Source organism: Anomalospiza imberbis, chromosome 28 (assembly GCF_031753505.1).
Source record: "Anomalospiza imberbis isolate Cuckoo-Finch-1a 21T00152 chromosome 28, ASM3175350v1, whole genome shotgun sequence".
Lineage (NCBI taxonomy): Eukaryota > Metazoa > Chordata > Aves > Passeriformes > Viduidae > Anomalospiza > Anomalospiza imberbis.
In genome coordinates, this window is record NC_089708.1 from 1,931,463 (window position 1) to 1,956,983 (window position 25,521).

General features: G+C 53.8%; 2 protein-coding genes across 2 annotated transcripts in view; both read right to left on the minus strand.

The window, feature by feature from the left end:
- Positions 1-12,705, minus strand: part of PEBP4 (phosphatidylethanolamine binding protein 4) — a 78,181-nt gene extending 65,476 nt beyond the window's left edge. Inside the window, exons 1-3 of the mRNA XM_068174525.1 lie at positions 12,547-12,705; positions 11,164-11,291; positions 10,398-10,530 (exon numbers count right to left, since the gene is read on the minus strand). Coding sequence (XP_068030626.1) covers positions 10,398-10,530; positions 11,164-11,285 — 255 coding nt within the window. The 5' untranslated portion in view covers positions 11,286-11,291; positions 12,547-12,705. The remainder of the gene's footprint in view (positions 1-10,397; positions 10,531-11,163; positions 11,292-12,546) is intronic.
- BIN3 (bridging integrator 3) overlaps positions 1-25,521 on the minus strand; it is a 190,761-nt gene that overhangs the window by 132,828 nt on the left and 32,412 nt on the right. The window lies entirely within an intron of this gene.

The window sequence follows — 25,521 nt, forward strand, 5'->3', positions numbered from 1 at the left end:
TCCAAAGGAAACAGGGATGCTGGGAAGTCACCCAGTGACTCAGTTAATTCCAAATCCGTGCTGAGAGGTGAGACCAGCCCAGAACACCCCAAAACCTCCTGGCGAGGCACCCGCAGCACATCCCAGCAGCCGGGTTTTCCCTGGCACCACGGACTTTTCCCACTCCTTTCAACGCAGCCATCCCTGCTTTCCCCCCTCCCCAGGCAGGATCCCCCGACCCCCCCAGCCCGGCTGCCTGGCTCCCCGTTACACAACCCTGCTCGGGAGATCCTACGTGGGCAGCCGTGGGTTTTCCTGGGAATCGACAACAGCTCTCGCTGCAGCTCAGCAGAACATGAGCATCTTACATAAACAGCCCCGCGAGTTCCCCTGCCTGGGGGCTGCCCGCAGCCCCCCGGGCTGGGAGGCAACGCTGGGAGCCGCCTTTTTCCCCCCCTCCCCATCCCCATCCCGGTTTTGTTTTTTTTTTTTTTTTTTTTTTTTTAATTTTTTTTCCCCTTTAAACCAACCCAAACCCTTGTGGGGGAAAAAGGCAGCGCTCGAGAAAGAGAGAGAGAGAAATGACTCAAGTGTTTTGTAACTTGTCACATTCGGAGCTGCAATTTGGAGGCAGGAAGGAGGGATCCAAAATAGTCGCCCCAACCCCGGATTGTATAACCGAGATCCCCCCCCCCCCCCACCAGCCCCTCCCCTCCCGCCGAGGGGAAAAAAAAAGAAAGAAAAAAAGGGGGAATTTCTGCTGGAGATGGCAGCTGGAAAAAGAAAAAGGCAGGCGAGCTCGGGGTTGTTATAGCGCAGGAAGGAGCCCCCAAATTGGGAAGAATTACTCATCCATGGAAAAAAAGGCTCCTGTGCTGGCGGGGAGGCACCGGGGAAGATGCTGCAGGGGAGGAGGGAAGGCTCCCGGGAATGATGCTCCGAGCCCAGAGGTGAGGCTGAGCTCCCCGGGATGCTCCCTGCAGTGGGAGGTGATGTTTGGGAAGTGCAGCTGGGGCGGCAGAGCAGGACAGAGCAGGATTCCCTGCCAGGAAGGGACCTGGCAAGGACTGCTGAAGGGCGTCGCTGCCAAAATTCGGGTTCGGAGCAGGCTCGAGGCATCCCAGATGCCAGAGCCAGGCTGGGAGATGCTGGGATAATCGCAGGGGAGGGTGGCAGCAGGGTCAGGGTGTGTTTGCCAGGCAAACACCTCTCCCACACCTCGCTGCCCTCCACCCAGCACCTGGCAATTCCCAATTCCCAGATTTTTCAGCCATGTATCCAGCAGCTTGTCACATCCCGGAGAAACCCAGGAGAGCCTGGCTGCTCCCAGAGCCCTCTGCAAATCAGGGAGAGCAACACCTGCCTGGAGTGGGGAGAGTGATGGAGCAAAGACCCCCCCCAATACACCCAGCCCAGTATTCCAGAGGTCCTGGGGCCTTTCCCAGCCCAAAAAATGCCCAGAGCTGTGGAGCAGGGAAACTCCATGGAATCAGGAGGAGCTGGGGAGACGAGGAGGATGCCAGGAAGATGAAGGGGAGCCAAGCCCAGCTCCCTCATATTTAAACACAATTCCAAACCCCATAAATTCAATTTTCAAGTGCCAGGAGCATCGGGAGGAACCTGCCTGCTGCTATAAACCCTCATGCCCACCCAAAATGCCATTAATTCCTTTTGAAAAAGCCCAGGCGGGTCTGGGGCATGTCAGGAGACACCACGAGGGTGACAGGTCCCCTTGGGGCTCATTGATCTGCCATCGATCACCCCATGGAAGCTCTAAAACCCAGATGGGCTCCAGGCTCTGCGGGGGCAGCGCTTCCTAAGGGTCTCCTCAAAAATAAATCGCGGAATTGGGATGAGGGGAGGGATCTTTACAGTTTTTTCTCCAGTGTCACCTTGGTTAAAGGCTCTGAAATTCCAAGTGCCCGACGCCCACACTGGCACATCACAGGCTGTGGCATGCCGGGAAAATCCAAAGATGGGGCAAGGGGAAAGAAAAATCAGATTGTTTTCAACAGATTCATCTGCTTCTACAACTCAGTTTGGTTCTGCAATTAATAGAATTCATGTAAAATCTATATTTTTTATGCCAGACCCACCTGGCAGGTGCATCCCTGCAGCTTTGGGATTTGCAGCTGAAAATAAAGCGGATATAAAGAACTTGCCTGTGCAATAAACTGAGACAAAAAGCAAAATTCCCAACAAATTCCCAACCAGAGCACGATCACACCTTCCCCAGGATATTCCACTGGAATCCTGGCAGCCCCTGGCACATCCCATCCCCGCAGACACACCAGCACCAATTCCCACTGGTTAATTCCATACAAAACATACATCTGCGGGAGCCACACAATTATCTCTGGGAGCGAAGCGTTGATGGATGGAAGTTTTAATTACCAGACCTTCTCATCCTCCCCCATGCACAAAAAGTGCATTTTCTGGCATGTTTATTTAATAATAAAATATGGCCAAATTCCACATTGGTGGAACACGTGCACGGGGCACGGGAAGGACGAGCCGAGCTGAAATCTGTTTTGTCACCAGGGCTGGAAATTTTAAGTTCCTTTGATCCCTCTGCCTCCAAAGCTGCTGGGGAAGGAGAGAGGAGAGAGCAGCGAACGGAGAACGCTATCCCAGGGTGTGGAGGGGTTCAGGGATGGATCCCAGCTCTTGCCTCCACACGTGCCAGGGTTGTGGAGATCAACAGCTCCACTCCCGCACACGTCCCCATCCCTCGATGTCCCCAAAGAGCAGAGAAAGCACAAGCCTTAATTCCCATGGACAGGGCTAAAGGGTGGCCCTGTCACCCATCAGTATCATTTAAGGCTTGGGAAGTGCCCAATTCCCGTCGGGAATGCCCGGCGGAGCTCCGTGCTCATATCAGGCCTAATTTCATTTGGTCCTTCACACCGTTGTCTGCTCCGCGCATCCCCCGCGGAACGGCGACGCCGAGCCACGCTTCCCGGCCCCTGGCAGCGGGACCCGGCTGCTGCCACGGCTCGGGAGCCACCCTCGGCTCCAAAACCTGGCTGGCATCCGGGAACAGCGGCGGCTCCAGCCTGTTGGAGCCCAGTGTGATCGAGGTTACTCATTCCCAGCGTAAAGACGTGCGGAGGTTGAGGTCCCCCCCTCCCCTTCCTTCCTTTCGCGAGTAAATCCTCCAGCAGGAATCTTCCCCCCTTCCTTGGAAATTCACAGCCAACCTGCTAATGAGTCTTTGTGAAACTTGTGCCTTCTTACCTCTAATTTTACAGCCTGTTCGGATTTGAGCTCTGTGGACAGCCTCACATTTGGTTGGGAATTATAGGCTGAGTGGCTGTTCTCTCCTATTATTGTGCTGTCAATCTCCTATTAGCACATTATAATATGCTACACTGAATGCATCTGTTCTGTAGATCACAAGTCCTAATTGTCATTTGTTGAATCACTTTGTCTTATATGATTGTTAAGCAATTATTTCACCCAAAGCAGCTTAAACTTTGATTACTGTATAGTGTTTACAGGGATCAAAGGGAGAAATCAGCGGCGCCTTCAAACATTTTTTTGCTGCGGAAAACGAGGAGCGAGCGGGAGACACCGAGGCACGGGGATGACCTGAGGGTGCTTCCCGGCCTCCTGCCTTCGGGGGATGATGTTTGTCCCGCGTGGTTAAAGGTCCAGCGAACGGGGAGGTCAGGAGATGGATGTGAAGTGACATTCCTGCCAGGATTGCTCTTGGAACGAGGCTCTCCTGGCGTGCGGCACCAGCTGCTCACCGGTCCCCTCCGGTGGGACCGGGGCCTGGTGGGGGAGAACACACCCTGAGATGTTGTTGAGCCACTCCAGCCGTTCCCATCGAGGGAAAAACCTTCCTGCTCCCCAAAAGGATGGGAATTGGAGCAGTGCTTGGCTCGGAGGGGTCACATCCCAAGTAAATCCCCCATGGAAGCGGTGGCAGGGGGTCAGCAGAGGACAGGGCCGAGGCAGCATGCAGAGCTCTCAGCACACACATTTATTTTGGCTTTGCCACCCCACTCCAAAGCCCTCAAAGAGGCTGGCTGGAAGCTCAGATCCCTCACACCATTCCCCTCTGAAGTCCGGGGTGCTGGAACACCACGGAGCGATCCCAGGGCATGGGAACCCAACCCGGCAGGGCCAGAGGGAGAGGTTCATCACCGGGGGCTTGGGCTAATCCCGGGAATCTCGGGCTGACAGCAGCGGGAAGGAATGTTGGGCCATTGTTTCTGAGGAGCCCAGACAGGACTGAGAGAGGGAGAAAACCACACTGGTGGCTCCTCAGCTCCAGACGGCTCCATGAGCCAGCAGGGATACACAAACTGTCAGAAATCTTCTGCTTCCAACCATCTTCTCCAGCAAGGCGGGGATGGAACCTGAGTGCCACAAAAAGGTCCCTCCCCAGCCAGCTGCACGTCCCCTCCCGCCGCCCCTGCAGCACATCCCGGGAGGAGATGGAACAAAGCTGCCCTTGCCTTTGTTAAAATTAATGAATTTCCTCACACAAATAAACGATTGCCCAAATAATGGGAACACGAAACTCTTTATGAATCAGGCCTGTCCCAAGCCAGGCCTGTCCCCAGCCAGGCCACCAAGCGCTTCACAAAAAAAGGGGAGAATCAGGGAAAAGAACCAGAGAGGATTTTCTGTGGGTTCTTGGGAGAAACTCCTCCTCCTCCTGCTCTTCCCTCCCTGGGCTCCCATTCCCAAGGGCACAGCTCCAATTCCCAGGACCTCTCCAGCCCCACCCCTGGGTGCTGGTCACAGGTTTAGGCACAAAAAGCTCACAAAAAGCTCAAAGCCACCCCAAAGGTCTCATCCCTTGGGTCACACAGCTGAGGGGGCTTTTCCAGCTTCCTTCCCAGCCCCAGTTCATCCCAACTTGGGAATGCTTTTATCCCAGAGAGCTGTGGAGCACCAGGAAGGAGCTGAGCTCAGGGATGTGCAAATTGGCTGCTTGCAAAAACAAGTTTGAAAAAGTTACGTTTGGGGTAGAAAACCTGAGAAAAACACTTTATTTCTAGATTTTATCACAAAAAAAAAAACCACCCTCCAATTCCTTCCTGTATCCTAAAAAAAGTGATGGCACGGCCTAAAGAAGCCTCTAAGGAAGTTGTCAAACCTTGGGATGAAAACAAATCTGGAGGAGCAGGTAAAAGGTAGCGGCTCCAGCACAGGTAAATTGCTTTTTAACAAGGAGACAAGGCCCATCCCTGGCATCTGCCGTATGTTTTTATAAAGCCCAGAAATATGTTTTTAAAAGGCCAGTAAATAAAGTTCCTATCGATTTGATCTCCCGTGTAATCTGTTTTTCTGTCTGCCACCACGAGTGGTAATAAAAGGGAATCAGGGGACGCGGGTTTGGGTTAATGCAGCGATCCATCATCGTCGGGGGCTTTGCTGCGCTGCACAATTGAGAAACTGCCCCAAATTGGTGCAAGGGCCAATTTTCTTTTCCAATTTATTTTTGCTTGAGCGAAGCAATATTGAGGCAGGACAAGGAGGACGCGTTTCCCGTCCTTCCAGATGTTCTCCTGCTTCCCTGGGCTGGGGAAGGGCCTCCAGCAGCTCCCAGGAGGGGGATTTTGGGAAGGTGCTGTGGGTGCTTGGAGGTTTGAGGTCAGGTCTTTGAAGTGGGACCCAAAAAGGGATTGGGGCGTGCTCAGGAGAGTTTTTCAGTGAGGATTGGGCATTCCGGAGCTGCATCTCCCATGGACTGAACATCCCAGGGCTGATCTCCCATGGACTGAACATCCCAGGGCTGATCTCCCATGGACTGAACATCCCAGGGCTGATTGTCCATGGATGGAACATCCCAGGGCTGATTGTCCATGGATGGAACATCCTGAACATCCCAGGAGTGTTCTCCCATAGATTGAATATCCTGAACATCCCAGGGCTGATCATCCATGGACTGAACATCCTAGGAGTGATCTCCCATGGATTGAACATCCCAGGCCTGATCTCCCATGGACAGAACATCCCAGGGCTGATCGTCCATGGACTGAACATCCCAGGGCTGATCTCCCATGGACAGAACATCCCAGGGCTGATCGTCCATGGACTGAACATTCCAGGGCTGATTGTCCATGGACTGAACATCCCAGGGCTGATCTCCCATGGACTGAACATCCCAGGGCTGATTGTCCATGGACTGAACATCCCAGGGCTGATCTCCCATGGACTGAACATCCCAGGGCTGATTGTCCATGGACTGAACATCCCAGGGCTGATCTCCCATGGACTGAAAATCCCAGGGCTGATTGTCCATGGACTGAACATCCCAGGGCTGATCTCCCATGGACTGAACATCCCAGGGCTGATCTCCCATGGATGGAACATCCCAGGGCTGATCTCCCATGGATGGAACATCCTGAACATCCCAGGAGTGATCTCTCATAGATTGAATATCCTGAACATCCCAGGGCTGATCGTCCATGGACTGAACATCCCAGGAGTGATCTCCCATGGACTGAACATCCCAGGCCTGATCTCCCATGGACAGAACATCCCAGGGCTGATTGTCCATGGACTGAACATCCCAGGGCTGATTGTCCATGGACTGAACATCCCAGGGCTGATCTCCCATGGATTGAACATCCCAGGGCTGATCTCCCCTAGACTGAACATCCCAGGGCTGATCTCCCATGGACTGAACATCCCAGGGCTGATTGTCCATGGATGGAACATCCTGAACATCCCAGGAGTGATCTCCCATAGATTGAATATCCTGAACATCCCAGGGCTGATCGTCCATGGACTGAACATTCCAGGACTGATTGTCCATGGATGGAACATCCCAGGGCTGATCTCCCATGGATCAAACATCCTGACCATCCCAGGAGTGATCTCCTATAGATGGAACATCCCAGGTCTGATCTCCCATGGATCGAACATCCCAGGGCTGATCTCCCATGGACTGACCCCAGGGCTGATCTCCCATGGATTGAACACTTTGAACATCCCAGAGCTGATCTCCCACAGATTGAACATCCTGAACATCCCAGGGCTGATCTCCCATGGACTGAACTTCCCAAACATCCCAGAGCTGATCTCCCATGGATTGAACATCCTGACCATCCCAGGAGTGATCTCCCATAGATAGAACACCCCAGGGCTGATCTCCCATGGACTGAACATCCCAGGGCTGATCTCCCATGGACTGAACATCCTGAACATCCCAGGGCTGATCTCCCATGGATTGAACATCCTGAACATCCCAGGGCTGATCTCCTGAGTGATATTCCCAGATCTCTGCCCACCAGGACAGAGCAGTTCAAGGTTTTCCAAGGTATCCAAGCTGTCCAGAACCACTCTCCTGTCCCTGGCAGTGCATCCCTGACTCCTTTCCCTGAGCCTGTTGCTCACTGAGGTGCCCCCACACACAACAGGTGCTCTCACAGCACTAAAAACTGCCCCAAAATGGGGGTTTTGGGCAGTAAATTGATGCTTGATAAAGCTGGCTTCGACAGCTCAGTGTCTAAACACGACAGAATATTCAAATCCACCCTAAAATGATGCAGTAAAGTCCCCCAGGCCAGATTTTGCTGCCGTCACAGCTCAGCTTTGCAAGATGCCACCCCACTTTCAGCTCCTTCACCCCAAACCATCGATGCTCCCTTCCCTGAGCAGCTGCAGGGACAGACCTTGGGCACAAAGGTGATCCCAAATATCTGGGACGAGAATGGGAAACCTCCCATTGCCCCCCCCCCCCCTTTCAGAAAACTGATAAATATTTCTAGAGAGAAAAACAAACACTCCGCATTTGGCTTTTTTGGTGGTTGTTTTTCTTGAAGAGACAAAGTGTTCCACAGAGAGCCGACACTTCCTACACAAGTTTGCATCCTCAAACCCCGAGATTTTCTGCCACAGATTTGGATGGGAAAAGCGTCTCCAGCCCTTCAGCCAGCCCTCCCCACCCCATCCAGGATCACTGAGCTGGAGCATCCCACTGGAGCACCACAGGGAGATGGAGATCTCCTCGCTTTGCCAAATTGTCCCACTCTCATTTGGGAATAAATTAGGAATAATCAAATTTCCTGGGTTTAGAAATACCCACACAAAGCATAAAAACAACTCTCATGCCACAGCTCTTGTTCCCACTCATTTTAGGGTGAGCTTAGGAGGGGAAAATATTATCCCAAAGCATCCTTAGAGGTTCAGGAGTAAGAAAATTGTATATTCCTATTAAAAAAACCCAAAAAACCTGAGGAGAGCCAGTTCTCTATGAGGGGTTTAAGGCCACCCAAAATGAGCACCTGGTTTGGACACTGCAGCTGGATCTTTCCCAGCTGTGCAGAGCTGGGGAGGCAATTTTGGGGAAGGCCAGAGGAGAAAGCCACCCAAAACCCCGGGAAGCAGCGGGGCCCCGTGTCCTCAGATGCCGCCTCAGCGCAAGATGTGCCGAGATGTCTTGGAAGGAAACGGTGCCAAATCCATCAGCGGAGCCATTCCCGATGCCAGCGCGAGCCGCCGCCCGTGCCAGGGGCTCCCTGGGGACCTGCCACCCCCGAGGCACAGCTGGAATCCCATCCCAAAATAAACAGGTGCCACCCCCACGCTCCCAGCTCAGCCTTCCCTGCTTTTTGTGGATTCTGCATGCCACTGGCACAGCCTGGCAGGGTCTGGCTCTGGTCCCCAAAATCCTTCCCACAGCCGTCGGCAGCAGCATTCCAGCCCCGGAGAGTCCCTTCCTCCCTTCTCCCGGCCCTGATTTGCTTTCCAGGACTAAAATTAAAGGAAGAACAACTGCCCACATCCCTGGGAGACTTCAAACTCCTGGAAAGCCGGGGATGGGTCTGCGTGCAGCAGCCTCTGCCAGGAAGGAGGATTTTTTTTGAAGAATCAGACATCTTTAAGGAAAAGTTCTCCTTCCAACCATGTGATCCGCAGGGGGAAGAGACTTCCCAGACGGCGAGGAAGAGCCGGAAAAACGGATTGTTCACACTCCGAGGTAACGCCAGCAGAGCTGACTTCTCCCTTAGCAGCTCCCAGGGCTGGAGCCGGCCTTGAGAATTACAGAAATTATTGGGATAGGGAGGTTTTTGGGGTGCCAGCGAGGATCCCACCGGGATTTGGGAACGCTACAAGACGATACCGCATCCTAGGACAGATTTGAGATGACAGCAGGGCACGGCGCGGGCTGTCCCCCAGAATACCGCAATGTCACCCCATTTATTGTCCCCTCCCCGTGCCCGCGGCACCCTCAGCACCCTCAGCACCGATCCCGGCGCTCCCAGTTCCTCCCAGTTCCTCCCAGTTCCTCCCAGTTTCTCCCAGTCCGGGCGGCGCTGGAGCTCGGGCAGTTCAATGCTGCCACCTGGTGGTGGCAGGAGGGAACAGCAGCACCGGGATTTCCCGCCCCCCCCTCCCCAAGCCCCGATCCCAAATTCCAGCGCGAATCCCAAATTCCAGCGCTTGGAGAAGCTGGCTACGAAAATAAAATCCGCGGTGGAAATGTTTAAATTGAATTTTTTTTTTTTTTGGGGGGGGCTGAGTTGTGGCCAAAAAAAAAAAAAAAAAAAAAAAAGAAATGGCCACAGCGGAATGAAAAAAAAAAATCCAGTGGTCAGAAAAATACCAAAAATTAAGTAGTCAAAGGAGAGGAAGCAAAATTGAAATGGCCAAAGTGTAGCAAAAAATAGTAATACACAGTGACCACAACATAAATTAAATTAATTAAATTTTTCTCTATGTGTGGCCACTTAATTCCTATTTTTCATACATTGTGGTCATATAATTACTTTTTAAAAAATAGCCATGATGGAACACAAAATTAAATCATTAGGAGGCTGCAAATAGCAAAAAATTAAATTACTAAGTGGCCACGTGTGGCAGAAAAAATAATTTAATTTCTTTGCTACCTTCTGGCCACTTAAATAGTCACAATACATAAAAAAAAAATAATTGTTTTAAAAGTTAATGTAGGGGAAATTATAAATGGCTGCATTTATAGGGGAAATAATAGTTACAATGCAGCAAATATTCTAAATTGAAATGTGGTGATATGGTGAAAATAATTTATTAAATGGCTACAACGTGGCTGGAATAGCTGTAAAATGGGTGCGATGTAGAAAAAATATATTAAGTAAATGGCCAAAGGGAAAAAATATAAAATTAAAAACAAAACTATAAAAATATTTTTAAATTAACAATAGAATAATCTATAAATATAAAATATAAATGCAAAAATATAAAAAGGGTTTCAGTGTAGTAAAAAAAAAAACCACTCTGAATGTGAGAGAAGGTGATTTAATGGCCACAGTGTAGGAAGAAAAATAAAAATAAATGACAAAAATATCACCCAAAAAAGGCAATTCTGTTTATCCACAGCTCAGCCTCCAAGCAAACCCCAGAATCAATGAGGAAAAGTGGGAAAAGTTCCCAAAGTCACCCTGATCCCAGGAAAAGCCGCAGCGGGGCCTCACCTTCTTCGCCCAGGGGAAGCGGACGCGGGGCTTGCCCCACTCCTGGCTCAGCTTCTGGCGGTACCCGTGGCACTTGGGGATGTAGGAGCAGCTCACGTCGCCCACCTCGGGGTAGATGACTTCCAAATCCCCCCTGGAAAAAGGGGACGGGGAGGAAAATGAGGCTGGAGGTGGGAATCGTGCCGGTGGGGCTCGGGATGGGTTTGGGAACGCCGGGCAGGAGCTGCGGGATGCAAGGCTGGGATAACAGAAGGTTTTTTTAAATGATTAGAATTATAAATTCCTTCCCTACATCCGCTGAAGAGCATTTCAAGTCCTGTGCTCCTTGTGTGTTCTTCAGCAGATTTTGGGAAGGAATTCCTGGCTGGGAGGGTGGGGAGGGGCTGGGATGGAATTCCCAGAGGAGCTGTGGCTGCCTCATCCCTGGAAGTGTCCAAGGCCAGCTTGGATCAGCCCGGGAGAATGGGAGGTGCTGGGGTTGGAGCTGGATGGGTTTTAGGGCCCCTTCCCACCCAAACCGTTCCAGGATTCCATGGAAAAGCAGCCCGAAGTGTTCCGTGGAAAACTTCTGTCATCCCTGACGCTGCCAAAGTCACTTCCAAAGCCTCTGCACAGCAGGCCAGGGACCACTCCGGGTGCCCAGAGACATCCTGGATTCCCAGGAAAAGGAGGAAAACAGCCAAAGGGACGCCGGAATGAACAGAGCCGGGAGGTGACACAAAGGGAACGGCCGGGCAGGGGACAGCGGCCACGGAGCGCGGCTCACCTGCAGAACTCGTGGTCGGACTCGCTGAGGGTCTGGAAGATGCAGGTCCGGGAGGCCTCGCTGCCCCAGGCGCCCGGGAGGAGCAGGGCGAGCGCCACCAGCACGGCCCCCAGCAGCTTCATCCTGCCCTGGGGACAAGGGGACAGCGAGGCTCAGCCCCAGGGGGACCCAGCACCCCCAGCCCAAACCAGCTCCAGGCAGAGCATCCCGATCCTTGTCTGCCGGGTTAGGTTCTGTTTTGACCCAGCTGAGGTCAAAACAGCTGGGGTTTACCCAGCTGGGGTAACTGAGAGGCACTTTAGAAACTTTCATTTATTTTTAGTCTCATGTGAAGGGTGAGACAATGCAGATATAATTTAATTTTTATATATATTTTAATATATATATTATATATCAATATGTCATGCATATTATATATCATGTATATTATATATACATCATGTGTATTATATATAATATATTCAATTGTTGTAATTCACGCCATTACAATCAGAAGCCAACTATTTTTTAATTACAATACATTATAAGCGGTTTTTTGGCCTGTCAGCTTCTGCCACAAGTTAATTATCTAGAATTGCTCCTCATGCATTTCACTATAATGCATCTTTCATAGTTCTATTTCTCTAAAGCACTTGGTTTTAATTGTAAGGCCATCCTTTCAAACTTGTTTCTAGTTATATTTCTCTCTCAATAAAGTCTGTCCTAGTCCGTGGCATTTCTACGTCAGTATTTCTTATCTCAAGGATTGCAAAAGGATGCAAAGTTCAGTTACCCCAAAAACGAGCCCAATCCGGCACTTGCCCATCATTTCCTCCGCCAGCTCCGCAACTTTAATCCCGTTTATTCCGGAACTGAGCTGTTTGCTGCCGCTCCCCTTTGCCGGGCTCTCCCGAGCCCCCGGCACAGCTCAGGGAACCCTTTCCCACCAGGCTGCTGCTTCGTCCCCTTCCACGTGGCACCGGCAATGTCCCCACGTGGAACCGGCAATGTCCCCACGTGGCGACACCGCGCCCCAAACCCAGCTCCAAGAGGGGACAGAGTCCCCATCTCCACCTGCCGCTCTCCCAAATACGACGGAAAATTGGGATCAGGAGCGCTTGTGGTCGGTCCAAGACCTCCCCCAAGGACACACGACCAGCCAGGACCCCAGGACGTGTCCCCACCCCAAGGCCAGGTCCCTGCAGGGGAACCTTGACCCAGCCACCCCCTGCAGCGCTTTTCCCACACGAGGACAACTCTGGCCACCCCTTTTTAAGCCACACAAAGCCTCGAGGGGGACGAGGGGACACGGGGCTGGGTCCCCCCCACCCCCCTGCCAAGCCCAGCGCCAGCCCTCGCCTCCTGGCGGAGCCGGTAGCCACGGGCCACCAGAGAGCCACTTACCAGGGTCCTGGGGACGGCTGAGCAGCTCCGAGGCAGAGCCCGGAGGTTTGAGGTTGCCGTGGAGATGGTTTCCTTGGAAGGAAAGGACAGAGGGACTGGGAATGGAAGTCAAACCCCAGGGAAGGAGCGGCCGGCTGCTCCGAACCTGCCAACGGCTTTTTAACCCCCCGGCAGCCGCCCCGAACGGCGCCGGGTCCTGCCCAGCCCAGCCCCCCCCGGCCGCACCTGCAGCTGCTCGGGCTAATTAGGAGCGGTGTGAGCCCAACTTTGATTTGCCCGTCTCGTCCACCGCCTAATCGGCTCCGGGGAAGAGGCACATGCGAATGAACAAAATGAAATAAGAGTGAAAAAAGAGGCCGGTGTGAGTTGGGAGTGGGGGCTGCAGCAGCGAGGGGATCATTACATAATGGAGCTGTGGCTGCACGCTCGGAGAACACGAGCGAGCCCGGCGAGAGAAAGAGGCGCCGGGCTTAACTAATTAGAAACATTAATGGATTGGGAATGATCGGGAGCTTTTAGGGGCTTAATGGCTCTCGTTCCCACGCTGCCGAGATGGGCACAGCCCGTAATTAGAGCCCTGAGCCGGCAAATGGGCTCACGTGAGTCAGGCTTTTCCCAGGAATGCCGGGCTGGCTGAGTCAGGGGTAGGGTTTGCACCCTCACATGGCACATGGACGGGGGAGGTTGAAAAACTCGGGGTCCCCAGCACCGGGCAAAGCTGGTGATGAGCGGAAAATGCCCAGAAATGTGGGCATGGAACGGTGAGAATGGCAGGAATTTCCTTGGAGAAACGGGGATGTGGCTCAAAGTTGAACGAGAGGCAGGCAGGGAGTTGGGCACCGGGAGAGTTGGAGATGTGGACAAGGCAAAACATGGAATGGTTTGGGATGGAAGGACCTGAAATCCCTTCCAGAGCCACCCCTGCCAGGGCAGGGACACCTCCCACTGTCCCAGGCTGCTCCAAACTCACCTTGGACACTCCCAGGGATCCAGGGGCAGCCACAGCTCCTCTGGGAATTCCATCCCAGCCCCTCCCCACCCTCATTCCTTCCCAATATCCCACCCAAATCTCCCCTTTCCCAGTGGGAAGCCATTCCCTGTGTCCTGTCCCTCCTCGTCCCCAGTCCCTCTCCAGCTCTCCTGAGCCCAGCAAAGGGGCTCTGAGCTCTCCCTGGAGCCTTCCCTTCTCCGGGTGAACATTCCCAGCTCTCACAGAATCCAGAGGGGCTCCAGCCCTGGAGCAGCTCTGTGCTCCCAGGTCTGGCTCAGGATCCTCTCCTCTTTGCACTGGGATTTTTTTGTTTGTTTGTTTGTTTTGGGGTGTTTTTTTGGGTTTTTATGGATGACCCCTTTGCAGAGCTTCCCCAAACAACACCAAGAACCCAAAATAGGATGAATTCAGAAGACAGATTTTTTTTTCCAAGCCCAGAGGCTGAGAAAAGCCCTTTGCAGAGCCAAAATCAGCCCCTTCCATCTGGAGACCTCTCACAGTTCATCCCAAAAGTGTTTGCCAATGGAAAAGGTGCTGGGGGGTCTCCCAGGGATGCTCAGGAAGCAAAAATCACAGGAGCAACAATTTTACATTTTTAAAAATGTAAAATTTTACAATTTTTCATCTTCCCATGTAAGATGAACAGATGAACCATGGCTTCCTCCCTAAAAAAATTTAAAAAAAAAAAAATTTTTTTTTTTAACAAATATTTTATTTCCTCCACTAAGGAGAGAGAGTTTAAAGGGCAGCAGGAAACCTGTCCATCTTCTACCAGGACAAAAAATCCATGGGAAAATGCTGCCAGGGCCGGACACCCTCTGCTGTGTGATGCTCCCAAGGGGCGGAAAACCACTGGAATATTTAATTTTTAAACCCCTGTAGTTTCCCAACCCAGGCCAGGGTGACTCCAGAGCTGCTGGCTTTGCTGTCCCCCGCCACATTCCTGGAAATCCGACCCCAGGGATGGGCGATTTCCACCGGCATCCTCCTCTCCATCCTCCTGCCTGTGCCCGGAGCTCTCCCGGCTGGGGAGAAGCAGGAAAATCCCGGCAGAGGCTGCACGCAGCAATTTCCCCTCTGGAGAAGGATGCTGCCCTTGGAAAAGGCAGCTTGGGTGCCAAACCATCTCCCAGGGAGGGGAAATGATGCCTCAGGTCTGAGCTTTTCTATTTTTCACATTCTGAGCTGCTTTAGTGTGTGGGTCTGGGCTTCACACTGGGGGATGGTGAGCTCTCTGCACAGAGCAGGGAGACAAAAAAATTCCTTCTCCAGCTGGGGACCAAGGACAATCAATACAAGTTTCAGGCCCAAGAGCACAAACAACGTGGGCTGAAGAGACAAAACGAGGAGGATGGGACTTTGTGAAAAATGCATATTTTGTGATTGGCTTTTCACAAATATTAAAATGAATGTTATATGTGTAATGTTAGAAAGTTATGCTGTATTAATTATTTTAAGTATCGTGTGTTAAATATAGTTTTAGGTTACAACATAATGTTAAAATAGAAACTCTCATGTAAGGTATTTTTTCCTAGCTCAAGAAAGGGATGAGATAATCAAGAAACTCTTCTCACAGAGATAACAGCGACAGGGCACATAAAGAGTTACAGCCTCCTTATCAGAAAAGACAAACATCCTTCCACCTCTCTCCGTCTTTATGGAACCACCGGGATTAAGGGGAAGAAGTTGACAAAAACCAGAAAATTCTTAATTTGCAAGGAATTTTGCACCATGTGTGAGATATATGAACATGCAACAGGCTGTTGCTTTTAAGGGTTATTCCTTTGTTCACAAGGCGTGTTTTTGGCAGCTCAGAGCCCAAAAACATCCGGACGTCCGAAATTCTTTGCTTTTTATTGTCTTGTAATTGTCCTAACTCTAAATTTTTCTTACTCTAATTGTATTACTGTTTTTATAACCATTTTATTATTATTAAACTTTTTTCAATTCTCAAACCAAGCGTTTTTCACAGACTCCATCGCCTAAAGCCGGAATTGGACAATGAACTCCAACGTGCAAATGGACCAAAACTTATAAAAGTGACAGTCCCCGTGACCGCTCGTGCATTTTGGGACCATTTTGGTTCATTTTGGGTGCAGCCCTGGCTGGGCTCTGGTGCTGCCCAAGGTGGATCCATGGAGGAGATCCTTTTAATAAATCCCTGCTTTATTCTTTAGCTCTGTCCAGTCTCTGTTCCAGGTCAGCTTTCCCGACCATCCCACCCGAGCCGGGCTCCTGTCCCGGCCACCCCGGGGTGTTCCCAGGTTCCCTGTCCTGACTAAGCCCTGCGGGACTGCAGGAATCTCGTTTTTCCAGCCGGGAAGCCTCTGGCACCGTCCTCGCGTGAGGTTCAGAGCCGAGGGAAGTCCAGGAATTCCCCCCTCATTCCAGGGTGGGATGGGAAACAAAGAGATGCCACCCTGCGCTTCAAAATTTTCATTTATTTTGGCTAAAAACACCTTTGAAAACCTGGTTAAAAGTCCTCAGCTCTCCCAGCTTTCATGAGGGATATTTCCCAATATTCTGGAAATAGAATACAGCTTTCAAAGTAATCAGCACAAGATTAACTTAATTAATCAAATGAGGGAACTGATGGAATGAAATTACTGCAGTCCCAACATCAATTCATTTGGGAGCAGATATTTAAATAGAGATACAAAAATAAATATATTTTGCATTTGTATCCCCAGCAAACACCTCCAAAAGCTGCTCAAAAGTCTCTCAGAGCTGACAAAACTAAGGGAGGTGAGGAAATTATTTTCCTGTTAATATCAGAGATTAAAAAGCTCTTAATAAAAGGCAGGGGAGGGAGGGAGGGAGAAGTCTGGGGCTTGTTTTAACAGCAACAAAGCACCTGTGAAAGCCAAATCAGCCGAGCTGGGAGCCAAGTTCAACCTGGGCTGAGCCATGGGGCCACAAATGGGGTTTGAGAGGGAAAGGAAGGGGCAGAGGAGGCGAAAACTCCCAGCACATCCCACCCAGGCGCTCTCCCATCGCTGCCAAGGGGCCACAATATTCTTCAAGGGAGCTTTAAGATCCAGCTGAGGCAAAAACAGAAAATTTTCGAGGCTCCCCATGACCATCAGCTGAGAGTGAGGAGCTCTCAGAGCTCCCCCACATGTGCAAAGCCTCCAGCTCTTTGTTTATTTAATGCGGAACCGTCACTTCCCGAGCAGAGTTTCACTTAAAAAGTTCATTAAAACCTTGTTTTTACTTCCCAGGAAAGCATTGTTTGGAACTTCCCCCAGAGCTGGCTTCCTGTTGATGTGAAATCCTGATAAACCAGCGCCCACCTCGGCCTTTCTGCTCTCCCTGCTGCATAAAAAAAGGACATTTTGCCATTTTCTTGGAATTTTCTGCTTGCTCCCATCCCATTTTGTTGTGGCCTCAGCTGTCCCCAGGCGTGAATGGCCTGCAGGGACAGGGAGGTGACACCACACTCTGATGTCCCCAGTCCCATGGGTGTTTGGTTTTTTTTTTTTGCTTCTGATTTCAGGGTGGACAAAAATTTTAAGTCACCACTGAAGCCATTAAATCTCAAGGCCTTCCTCACTGGCGAGCCAAAGCTCTGGAAAACAAGGATTTATTCTGCTTTTCACCAGCAGAAGTATTTCTGAGCAATAAAAATGCTCCTTGGGCTACCAACAAGACCCACAAGCATCAGCCCAGCCCAGCTCTTCCCTCAATAATCCAGCGTTTTCTTCTCATTCGGGAAGAAATCCAAATATTCCCAGGAGGCACCTCCATGCCCCAGAGTACACTGAGCAAATCACCTGAGCAACTCCAAAATATCAACACCCACAGGCTGAAAAATCACTAAAAAAATGTATTTACACTGCTGATACCAAGCAGCAAGGCAGCATGAAGCCAAGCACTCGGTGACCGGGGGAATTCCCTCAATTTTGGCCTTGCAGGAAGCCCATTTTCCAGCCCTTTAATTCCGCAGAAATCAGAAAAGGAAACAAAACCCACATCCTCTCTCCTCGCTCGGCAGCTCCAGCTGTGCCCTGGCCTCGTTGTGCCTCTTATCTCCCTTCTCCATGGGTTGTCCTCACATTTCCCTCCTTTCCCGGCCACGAACTCCGTCCCTGCTCCAAGCCGACAACCCCAAGGTCGCCTTCACCTTGTCCTGGCCAAGCCCCTGGGCAAGAGCTTTGTGAATCAAAAACCCCACTTGGCCCAGGCCACGCCATAAATTTGCAGCTGAAGCGATTTGCGGGGCTGGCTCTGCTCCTTGGGGAATTTTTAAGTGGATTTCAGGGATGTGACAGATTTATTGGGCTCGGGAGTTCCCCTGGGTCTGGCTAGAGCCACGCTGGGGGCAGGGGTTAAAGACCCCACAGCATAAAAAGCTGAGCCGTGTGTTAAAGGGCTGAGCCTGGAATTTTTAGTTTCTCCAGCGTTTATAAGATGCTGGGGCAAAATCTGGAGGGAGGGGGTTGAATTTACCTCCCCAAACCCCTCCTGTGAGCCGCAGGCTGGAACAGCAGAGCTTTAGACACCGAATGCAGATCCCTGGTGCAGCCTGAGATTAAGAGGGAAGGATTTCTGGCTTTTCCCTTTATACCTGCCAAAGCTCCAGCGCTGAACTCTCACCCCCTCCTGGCCCATTTTCCTGGCCGGCAGCTGTGCCTGGTCGAGCTGGATTAAACCTTGTGGCTGGGAAGGTCACGAGTGACCGCAGGGGACAGGTCAGAGCTCCGAAAAGGGGGGTTGGACCCACAGCGCCCTCTGAGCAGGAATCTCTGTGGGATCAGGGAAGGGATCCACGATGCTCTTTGCCTTTGGAGCCGGCAGCACCTCGGCTCCTGCACGGATCCCAGCAGGAGGAGCTGCCAGAGCGACCCCCAAACCCTCCCGTGGCACCACCCGCACTCCTCTGACTCAGCTGGGTATTCCAGCAGCCATCAGGAGAAGAGGGATATCCGATATTTTCCCGGGAAAAGCACACAGCTGAGCGAGCCCCCCGAGCCCGGCAGCAACCCCCAGAGCCGCCCCCTTTCCATCCCAAAGCTCAGGTCCAGCAGCAGCGCGAGCAGGAATTATCCCAATCCCATCCCCTGCAGCACCCGTGGGATCACAGGATTTGGGGATGCGGCCCCCAACCCATCACAATCCCAACCCCAACCCCAGCCCCGGGAGCGGCTGCCCCATCCCTGAACTCCTCTGGCACGTTCGGGGAGGGTCGGGGGGAGCTGCAGCCCGGGGGAGGTGACCTTGGGGACAGCCGGGATGTGCAGCGCCGCACAGGCACACCTGGCACAGCCCCCCGTGCCACGGCAGGCACCTTGTGACTGCTCCTGCCGGAGCTGCGGCGCTTTCTGGGGAAGGGCTTCTATTTTGGGCAGAATGTTTTCACTTGGCCTATATTAAGCACATTCATTTCGCAGTCACAAGGCAGCGCAGAGCGGTGCGGGAGCCGCTTCTCCTCCGGCAGCGGCTCCGCAGCCTGGCAGCTCCCCGACCCCAGCGGTGCTGGCACAGCCCAGCCCAGCCTGCTCCTCTGCGAGTGCTGCCCGATCCAATCCCGTTCCCATCCCTCCGTTCCCACAGCGCTGAGCCCCTCCGTAACTGCCCGGCTCGAATTCCTGCATTAAGCATTCCCCACTCCCGGCTCCTGGAGACGGGAAAAGCCACCGGGAATTGCTGCAACACCGACAAGCGACCTCAGCTTGCAGGGAAAGCATTGAGAAACCCTCAGGTGTGACCTCTGCCAACCTCGCCGCGCTCCCCGGGGATGCTGTGTGGGCGCAGGGATCGGGATGGAATCATTTCCACCTTTTCCCTCTTTCCCTCCCACTCTCCTGGGCACCGCGGCCTTGGAAAGGAGATGAATCTCTGCCCCGTGCCTCGTGGATGCTCTAATTGTGATTACAGCCCTTCAGGGATGACAGCAAAAAATAAACAAACACCTCTTCCAGGTGCCACGGCCCGGCTGGATGAGGCTCGTGGGAAAGCCCTGGGGCAGCGGGATAATGAGGAGCCGGGATGAGGAAGGAGCATCCTCTGCTCTGACTCAGCTCGGGCTCAGCCTGGTCCCACGAGCTGGGATGGACTGGGAGGGCTCCACTGCCCACCCTGCTGCTCCCCTGTGCCAGCTGGGCACCGGGACCCGCGTGGAATCCCGGCCGGCTGGGCAGGGGTGGGCTATAAGCAGCAGCGTTCCACATTCAGCCTCCACGAGGCTCTTCCCTTCAGTCCCTGGTTTGTTCTCTCCCTCTTCCCAAGGCTCTCCGCAGCCTGGGATGGAGGGGAGCACAACAGGCTTGACGCTTCCCTAAATCCTCCAGGGAAAACCTGGAGCTGGAACAGTTAAATTGGTTCAAATCCCCCACGTTGATGCACTTATACCAGATTAACCTTTTCATCAATAGGCCCCCAAATCGCTCTGAACCTGCTTAACCCTTCCCTAAATGGGCTTAACGTTTGCAGCAGGGGCTGGTAGAGCTTTAACGAGCTCACAGCTGAGTCCCAGCGGTGGTGCTTTCCTGGGAAGCCCTGAGCCCCCTCACAATCCCCCAAAACCAGTTTGGGGCTGGAAGGAGGTGAGGGCACTTCCCATGTTTGGGGGGAACCCTTCAGCGTGAGCATCTTTTCCAGAACACTTTCCAGCCTCTCCCCTGCCCAGGCGTTTTTTCGCAGCCCCTTGGCCCCCTGGCTCTGAAGGGGACCCCAAAATCTCCCCTGTTTACAGTTCCTCACAGTGGCAGGATCACAGAGCCGCTGCCTTTACACCCCCAAAAAACCTAAGCTGCAAAGCGACAGAAAACAGCCTGGGGTCCCAAACACAGCCAGCCAGGCCCCCCTTTTCCACCTGCCAGTGCCCCTCTTTCCAGCACCAGTATCTCCAGTCTCAGGGCAGGGCTGAGCCTGTGCCCAGCCGGCTCTGGCAGAGCCCCAGGGCTGAGCCTGGAGCCAGCGAGGACTGAGATCCCCCCCAGGGTGATCATTTGGAAGCAATTTGGGCAAGATTAGGACCATTTGCAGATGCTCCAAGACGCGGCTGCAAACCCGCCCTTGCTGCGGGCGGGGAACGTTTCCCTTGCTCTGTGACCCTGCAAAACAGGCGCCTTTTAGTGCCTCCCACCAAATTAGGCGGAAAAATCCCCCGAGTTCCCTGCCTAACCCAGGCTGGAGCTCGGGGCTGTGCCCGCAGTGAGGCCAGAGCATCCTGGAGGTGCGAGAGAGCCCCGCTGGGCGCCCCGCGGCACCTCGGGGTGGAGGTGAGGCAAGCGCTGCGCTGGCCCCGTGTGTGCCGAGCTGCACGTTCCTGCTCTTATCAAATCCATCGGGATCAGCTCCAGCGGCTCCCGCTGCCAGCGCTCTCCAGCGAGGGGAGCAGCCCGAGAGGAGCGCGTTCAAGAGGCTCCTCCTGCCCCATAATCCCGTGGCGCTGCCCATTATCCCGTGGCGCTGCCCTTAATCCCATCGCCTCCCTCCTTTCCCACGGAGTCACCGCTCGATCCCACTGAGTCACGCCCGTGCCTCCTTTCCGTGGCCCGTGGCCATTTCCCCGGTGCCTCGGTTCCCATTGACTCACCCATTCAGAGCTCACCGTCTCTTTTCCAGTTCCCATCCCGGGCACTTCTGGTCACTCGGACTCACCTGGGACCTGCCTTCCTTCCCTGCATCCCTGAGGAGCATCCCAGAGCAGGACCCCCAGGCTGGGCAGCTCCTAAAATCACCTTCCAGCCTGTGCAGAAGTGCTATTCCCAGGCCTCAAGGCTGCAGGGAGTTTCCTTTTCCAGGAGCAAAGGATTCTCCCCATTTCTCACCCTGGCTGGCATCTTCTGCTGTGTTGGGTTTTTTTTTGTTTGTTTTGTTTGTTTGTTTGTTTTTTCCCACAGATCATGAGAAAAATAAAAGCTTTGCAGAATTTAGATGCAATCAGTGCCTCAAACATATTCTTTCACACTTCCCCTCCATCCCTTTCTCCATCGTGGAACCATCCCATGGGTCGTTTTCTCCAGCTGTAGTAGAGGAAACATTTAGGAACGAGTCTGAAAGACTTCGGAACTGCAGGGAAATGGGATTTTTTTGGGGGGGAGCAGGGAGACACGGGCCCCGGCGCGTGCCGGCGCACCCAGAGCCGGCCTGAGTGGAAAATTCCTGTCCGTTGAGCTGGGATTGTGGTCCAACAGGTTTTTAGTCCCAGCCCCTTGAGTTGTGTCAGTGCAAAAACTCATCCCTAGGGCATTTGTTTAGATCACATGGGCGAGCGTATAAAAATGGGTGCTGCCTGTCCAGGCTAGTTTGCACCTGGAAAGAGGAGGCGGCTGCTGGAGCGGAGGGAAGAGCCGCGGGACAGAGCAGGGCCGCTGCGCTCAGGTAACCACGCCCGGAGCAAATCAGCCCCCATTTCCCCAGGGAGCGCCGATGGGGCATGGAGGGGTGAAGGTTTCTCCGCCGGGAATTTGTGGGGGAATGCAGAGGCTCTGCGAGTTGGGAAATGGGGGAATCGTGCCGGAGAAGGGCTGGATGCTGCCCTAGGAACAGCTCCAAGCGTCCCCGAGGCTTTTCCCGGTGCCCAGGGGCGATGCAGCCCCTCCGGAGCGGGGAGCGGGCGGCATTCACAGCTCCTCCTTCCCTCGCGAGCCCTTGGAGCTGTCGAGAATTGGGGTGTGGGGCCTGTGGGGAGCCTTGGTGGCCCTCGGGGCAGAGAAGAGGCTGCTCAGGCAGAGCCACGTGTAAGGAGACACCGAGATGTGCGGGCAAAGAGTTTTCCAGCGCGGAATTTGGCCCCGCTCTCCCACGGTAAGGGGAGATAAAGCCGCAGATAAAGCCGGCGGCGCTCCCCGTGCGCTGCTCGCTGCTTTGGTCGCGGCTGTCGGTGGCTCCTGGCAGACCATGAGCACGGCCACACAGCCACCCAGGGCTGTTGGTGGCTCCTGGCAGACCATGAGCACGGCCACACAGCCACCCAGGGCTGTTGGTGGCTCCTGGCAGACCATGAGCACGGCCATGCAGCCACTCAGAGCTGTTGGTGGCTCCTGGCAGACCATGAGCACGGCCATGCAGCCACTCAGAGCTGTTGGTGGCTCCTGGCAGACCATGAGCACAGCCACACAGCCACCCAGGGCTGTCGGTGGCTCCTGGCAGACCATGAGCACGGCCATGCAGGCAGTCTGGGCTGTTGGTGGCTCCTGGCAGACCATGAGCACGGCCATGCAGCCACTCAGAGCTGTTGGTGGCTCCTGGCAGACCATGAGCACGGCCATGCAGCCACTCAGAGCTGTTGGTGGCTCCTGGCAGACCATGAGCACGGCCATGCAGCCACCCAGGGCTGTCGGTGGCTCCTGGCAGACCATGAGCACGGCCATGCAGGCAGTCTGGGCTGTTGGTGGCTCCTGGCAGACCATGAGCACGGCCATGCAGCCACTCAGAGCTGTTGGTGGCTCCTGGCAGACCATGAGCACGGCCATGCAGGCAGTCTGGGCTGTTGGTGGCTCCTGGCAGACCATGAGCACGGCCACACAGCCACTCAGAGCTGTTGGTGGCTCCTGGCAGACCATGAGCACGGCCACATAGCCACCCAGGGCTGTTGGTGGCTCCTGGCAGCTCATCAGCACGGCCATGCAGCAACCCAGGGCTGTTGGTGGCTCCTGGCAGACCATGAGCACAGCCACACAGCCACCCAGGGCTGTTGGTGGCTCCTGGCAGCTCATCAGCACGGCCATGCAGCCACCCAGGGCTGTTGGTGGCTCCTGGCAGACCCTGAGCACGGCCATGCAGCCACTCAGAGCTGTTGGTGGCTCCTGGCAGCTCATCAGCACGGCCATGCAGCCACCCAGGGCTGTTGGTGGCTCCTGGCAGACCCTGAGCACGGCCATGCAGCCACTCAGAGCTGTTGGTGGCTCCTGGCAGACCATGAGCACGGCCACGCAGCCACCCAGGGCTGTTGGTGGCTCCTGGCCGACCATGAGCACAGCCATGCAGCCACCCAGGGCTGTTGGTGGCTCCTGGCAGACCATGAGCACAGCCATGCAGCCACCCAGGGCTGTTGGTGGCTCCTGGCAGCTCATCAGCACGGCCTCGCAGCCACCGAGCGCTGGGTCACCTCCCGGCCTGCATGCCCTGCGCTGCTGCCCCTTCCCTCGCCCTTGGGGTAGGAAGTGCCTCTGGGGACCCGGGAGCTGTTTCACAAGCCAGGGCTTGGATGATGTCAGAGGGAGATCCTTCTGCCCCGGGGCTCCTGCCTGCTCCCAGTGCTGTCACCATGTCCTTCTTTTCCTGCTGTTCCCTCCCTCCTTCTCCCCGCTGGGAGTTCCAGAAGTTTTCTCCTCACTCAGCTTCTCCTTCTCTGCTCTCCATCCCTACTTGGAGACAGTTGCTTGGAGACAGACTCCTGGTTCTTTGATGTTTTAATCCCTTTTATTTTTTAATGGGGGAATAGTGGGAGATGGCACGATGGGTACCACCACACTGGCTGGGAGCAGATGAGGGAGGAGAGTCCAGGAAAGATCTGACACCAGAGGGAAAGGTCTAAACCAAGCAATACCAGCATTTTCCCCTCATCAGGAAATATCCAACCCCCCACCAAGCCCCACCACTCCCCGTGCCCAGAAACAAGTCCTAGGAGGGTCCCATTTTCTCCTTTCTCGCCCCAGGCCCCCACCCAGGTGCGGCATGAGAATGAATTCCTAGGCTGGGGGTGGCTTGGAGGGTTATTTTCCTTTTCTGACGAAGAGCCCAGGCTGGTTGGCAACATTATCCGCCTATTTTCTGCACTGCTCTCCGTAGCAAGAGAAACCAGGAGAAAAAGGGAAACAGAGAAGCCACAGGATGCACCGTTATAAGAGGAACTTTCCCCAAAATAGAAGCTTTTCACAGTTTTTTCACGAGGCGTCAGCAGCTCTTAATGCTGTATGAAACTGTGAATCCTGCCTGGAGCAGCCGGCGGGAGCCTGTCAGTGCTCCAGGCTGCAGCTGCAGCCTTTCCCAGGGTGTGGGGCCGGCTGTGCCCCCTAAAACCTGCCTGGGGTGTCAGGAACAAGCAGCTGGAAGCACAACCTCGGCTGTGATCCCGTCCCAGCAGCTCTTTCTGCACCCCTCGGGCTGGTAAATACAACATATCCCAGCTGGAGGGTGCAGCAATCCTGCACGGATGGATCGAGACCTTGAATTTGGCCCTGACCTGGTTTTTAGCTGCAGAAGATGCGTCTTGAGAGCCCCAAATGTTCATTAGCTCAGCGCTGGGGCGAAGGGATCTGGGCTTGTGGAAGGAGCTGCGTTTTACAGGAGTACACGGCTCCTTCTGGGTTTAAATATTTATAAGCCGAGTGATGACTCCCTGGAGTTCTGCAGCCGTATCGATGGCAGGGTGAGCTGTCACCTGGGCCGTGTCAGGTGGCCGATTCCAGGGCTGGGACATGGGATCCAGCTGGGGCAGAGCATTCCTGCATGCAAGGAATTTCCAGAGCCCCCCCCAAATTCCTGGCTCTCAGACAGCCCCTGCTGCTTTGGCAGGGCAGGGGATGGAAGGTGCAAAAATGCTATTTTTTGCTTGTTTTAGACCTTTCCTTCTGGTACCAGCTGTTTCCCAGGCTCTGCTCCCCACCAGCGTGGTGGCACATCCCAATGTGTCCTTTTCCCCCCACTGTTCCCCCATCAAGGTTGGGTTTTGCCATTTTTGCAAAGTTCTGGTTGAAGATTTCTCCCGGCTCCAGTTGGATACTGAGCCTGTAAATGCCATTTTTTTGGACCTGCCACCTCCCTCCCTGGCTGCTGATGGGCCTGGGGGGCCCATGGGGTGCTTGGAGCAGCTGTCCTGAGCAAGGAGACCTCTCTTGTAGCCTCATCCAGGAAGCAAAACTGCAGCATTTGGGATTTTAGAGAAGCAAAACAGAGGGGTGACCCTTGCTGCTCTTCATGGTGAATCCATGGATGCATCCAGCACCATGGTGGGTGCCTGGATCTCACTCCCTGCCAGGAGCCAGCACTCTGCTGGCTTTGCCGGGAGCAAATCCCAGGCTGGACTCTGCTCT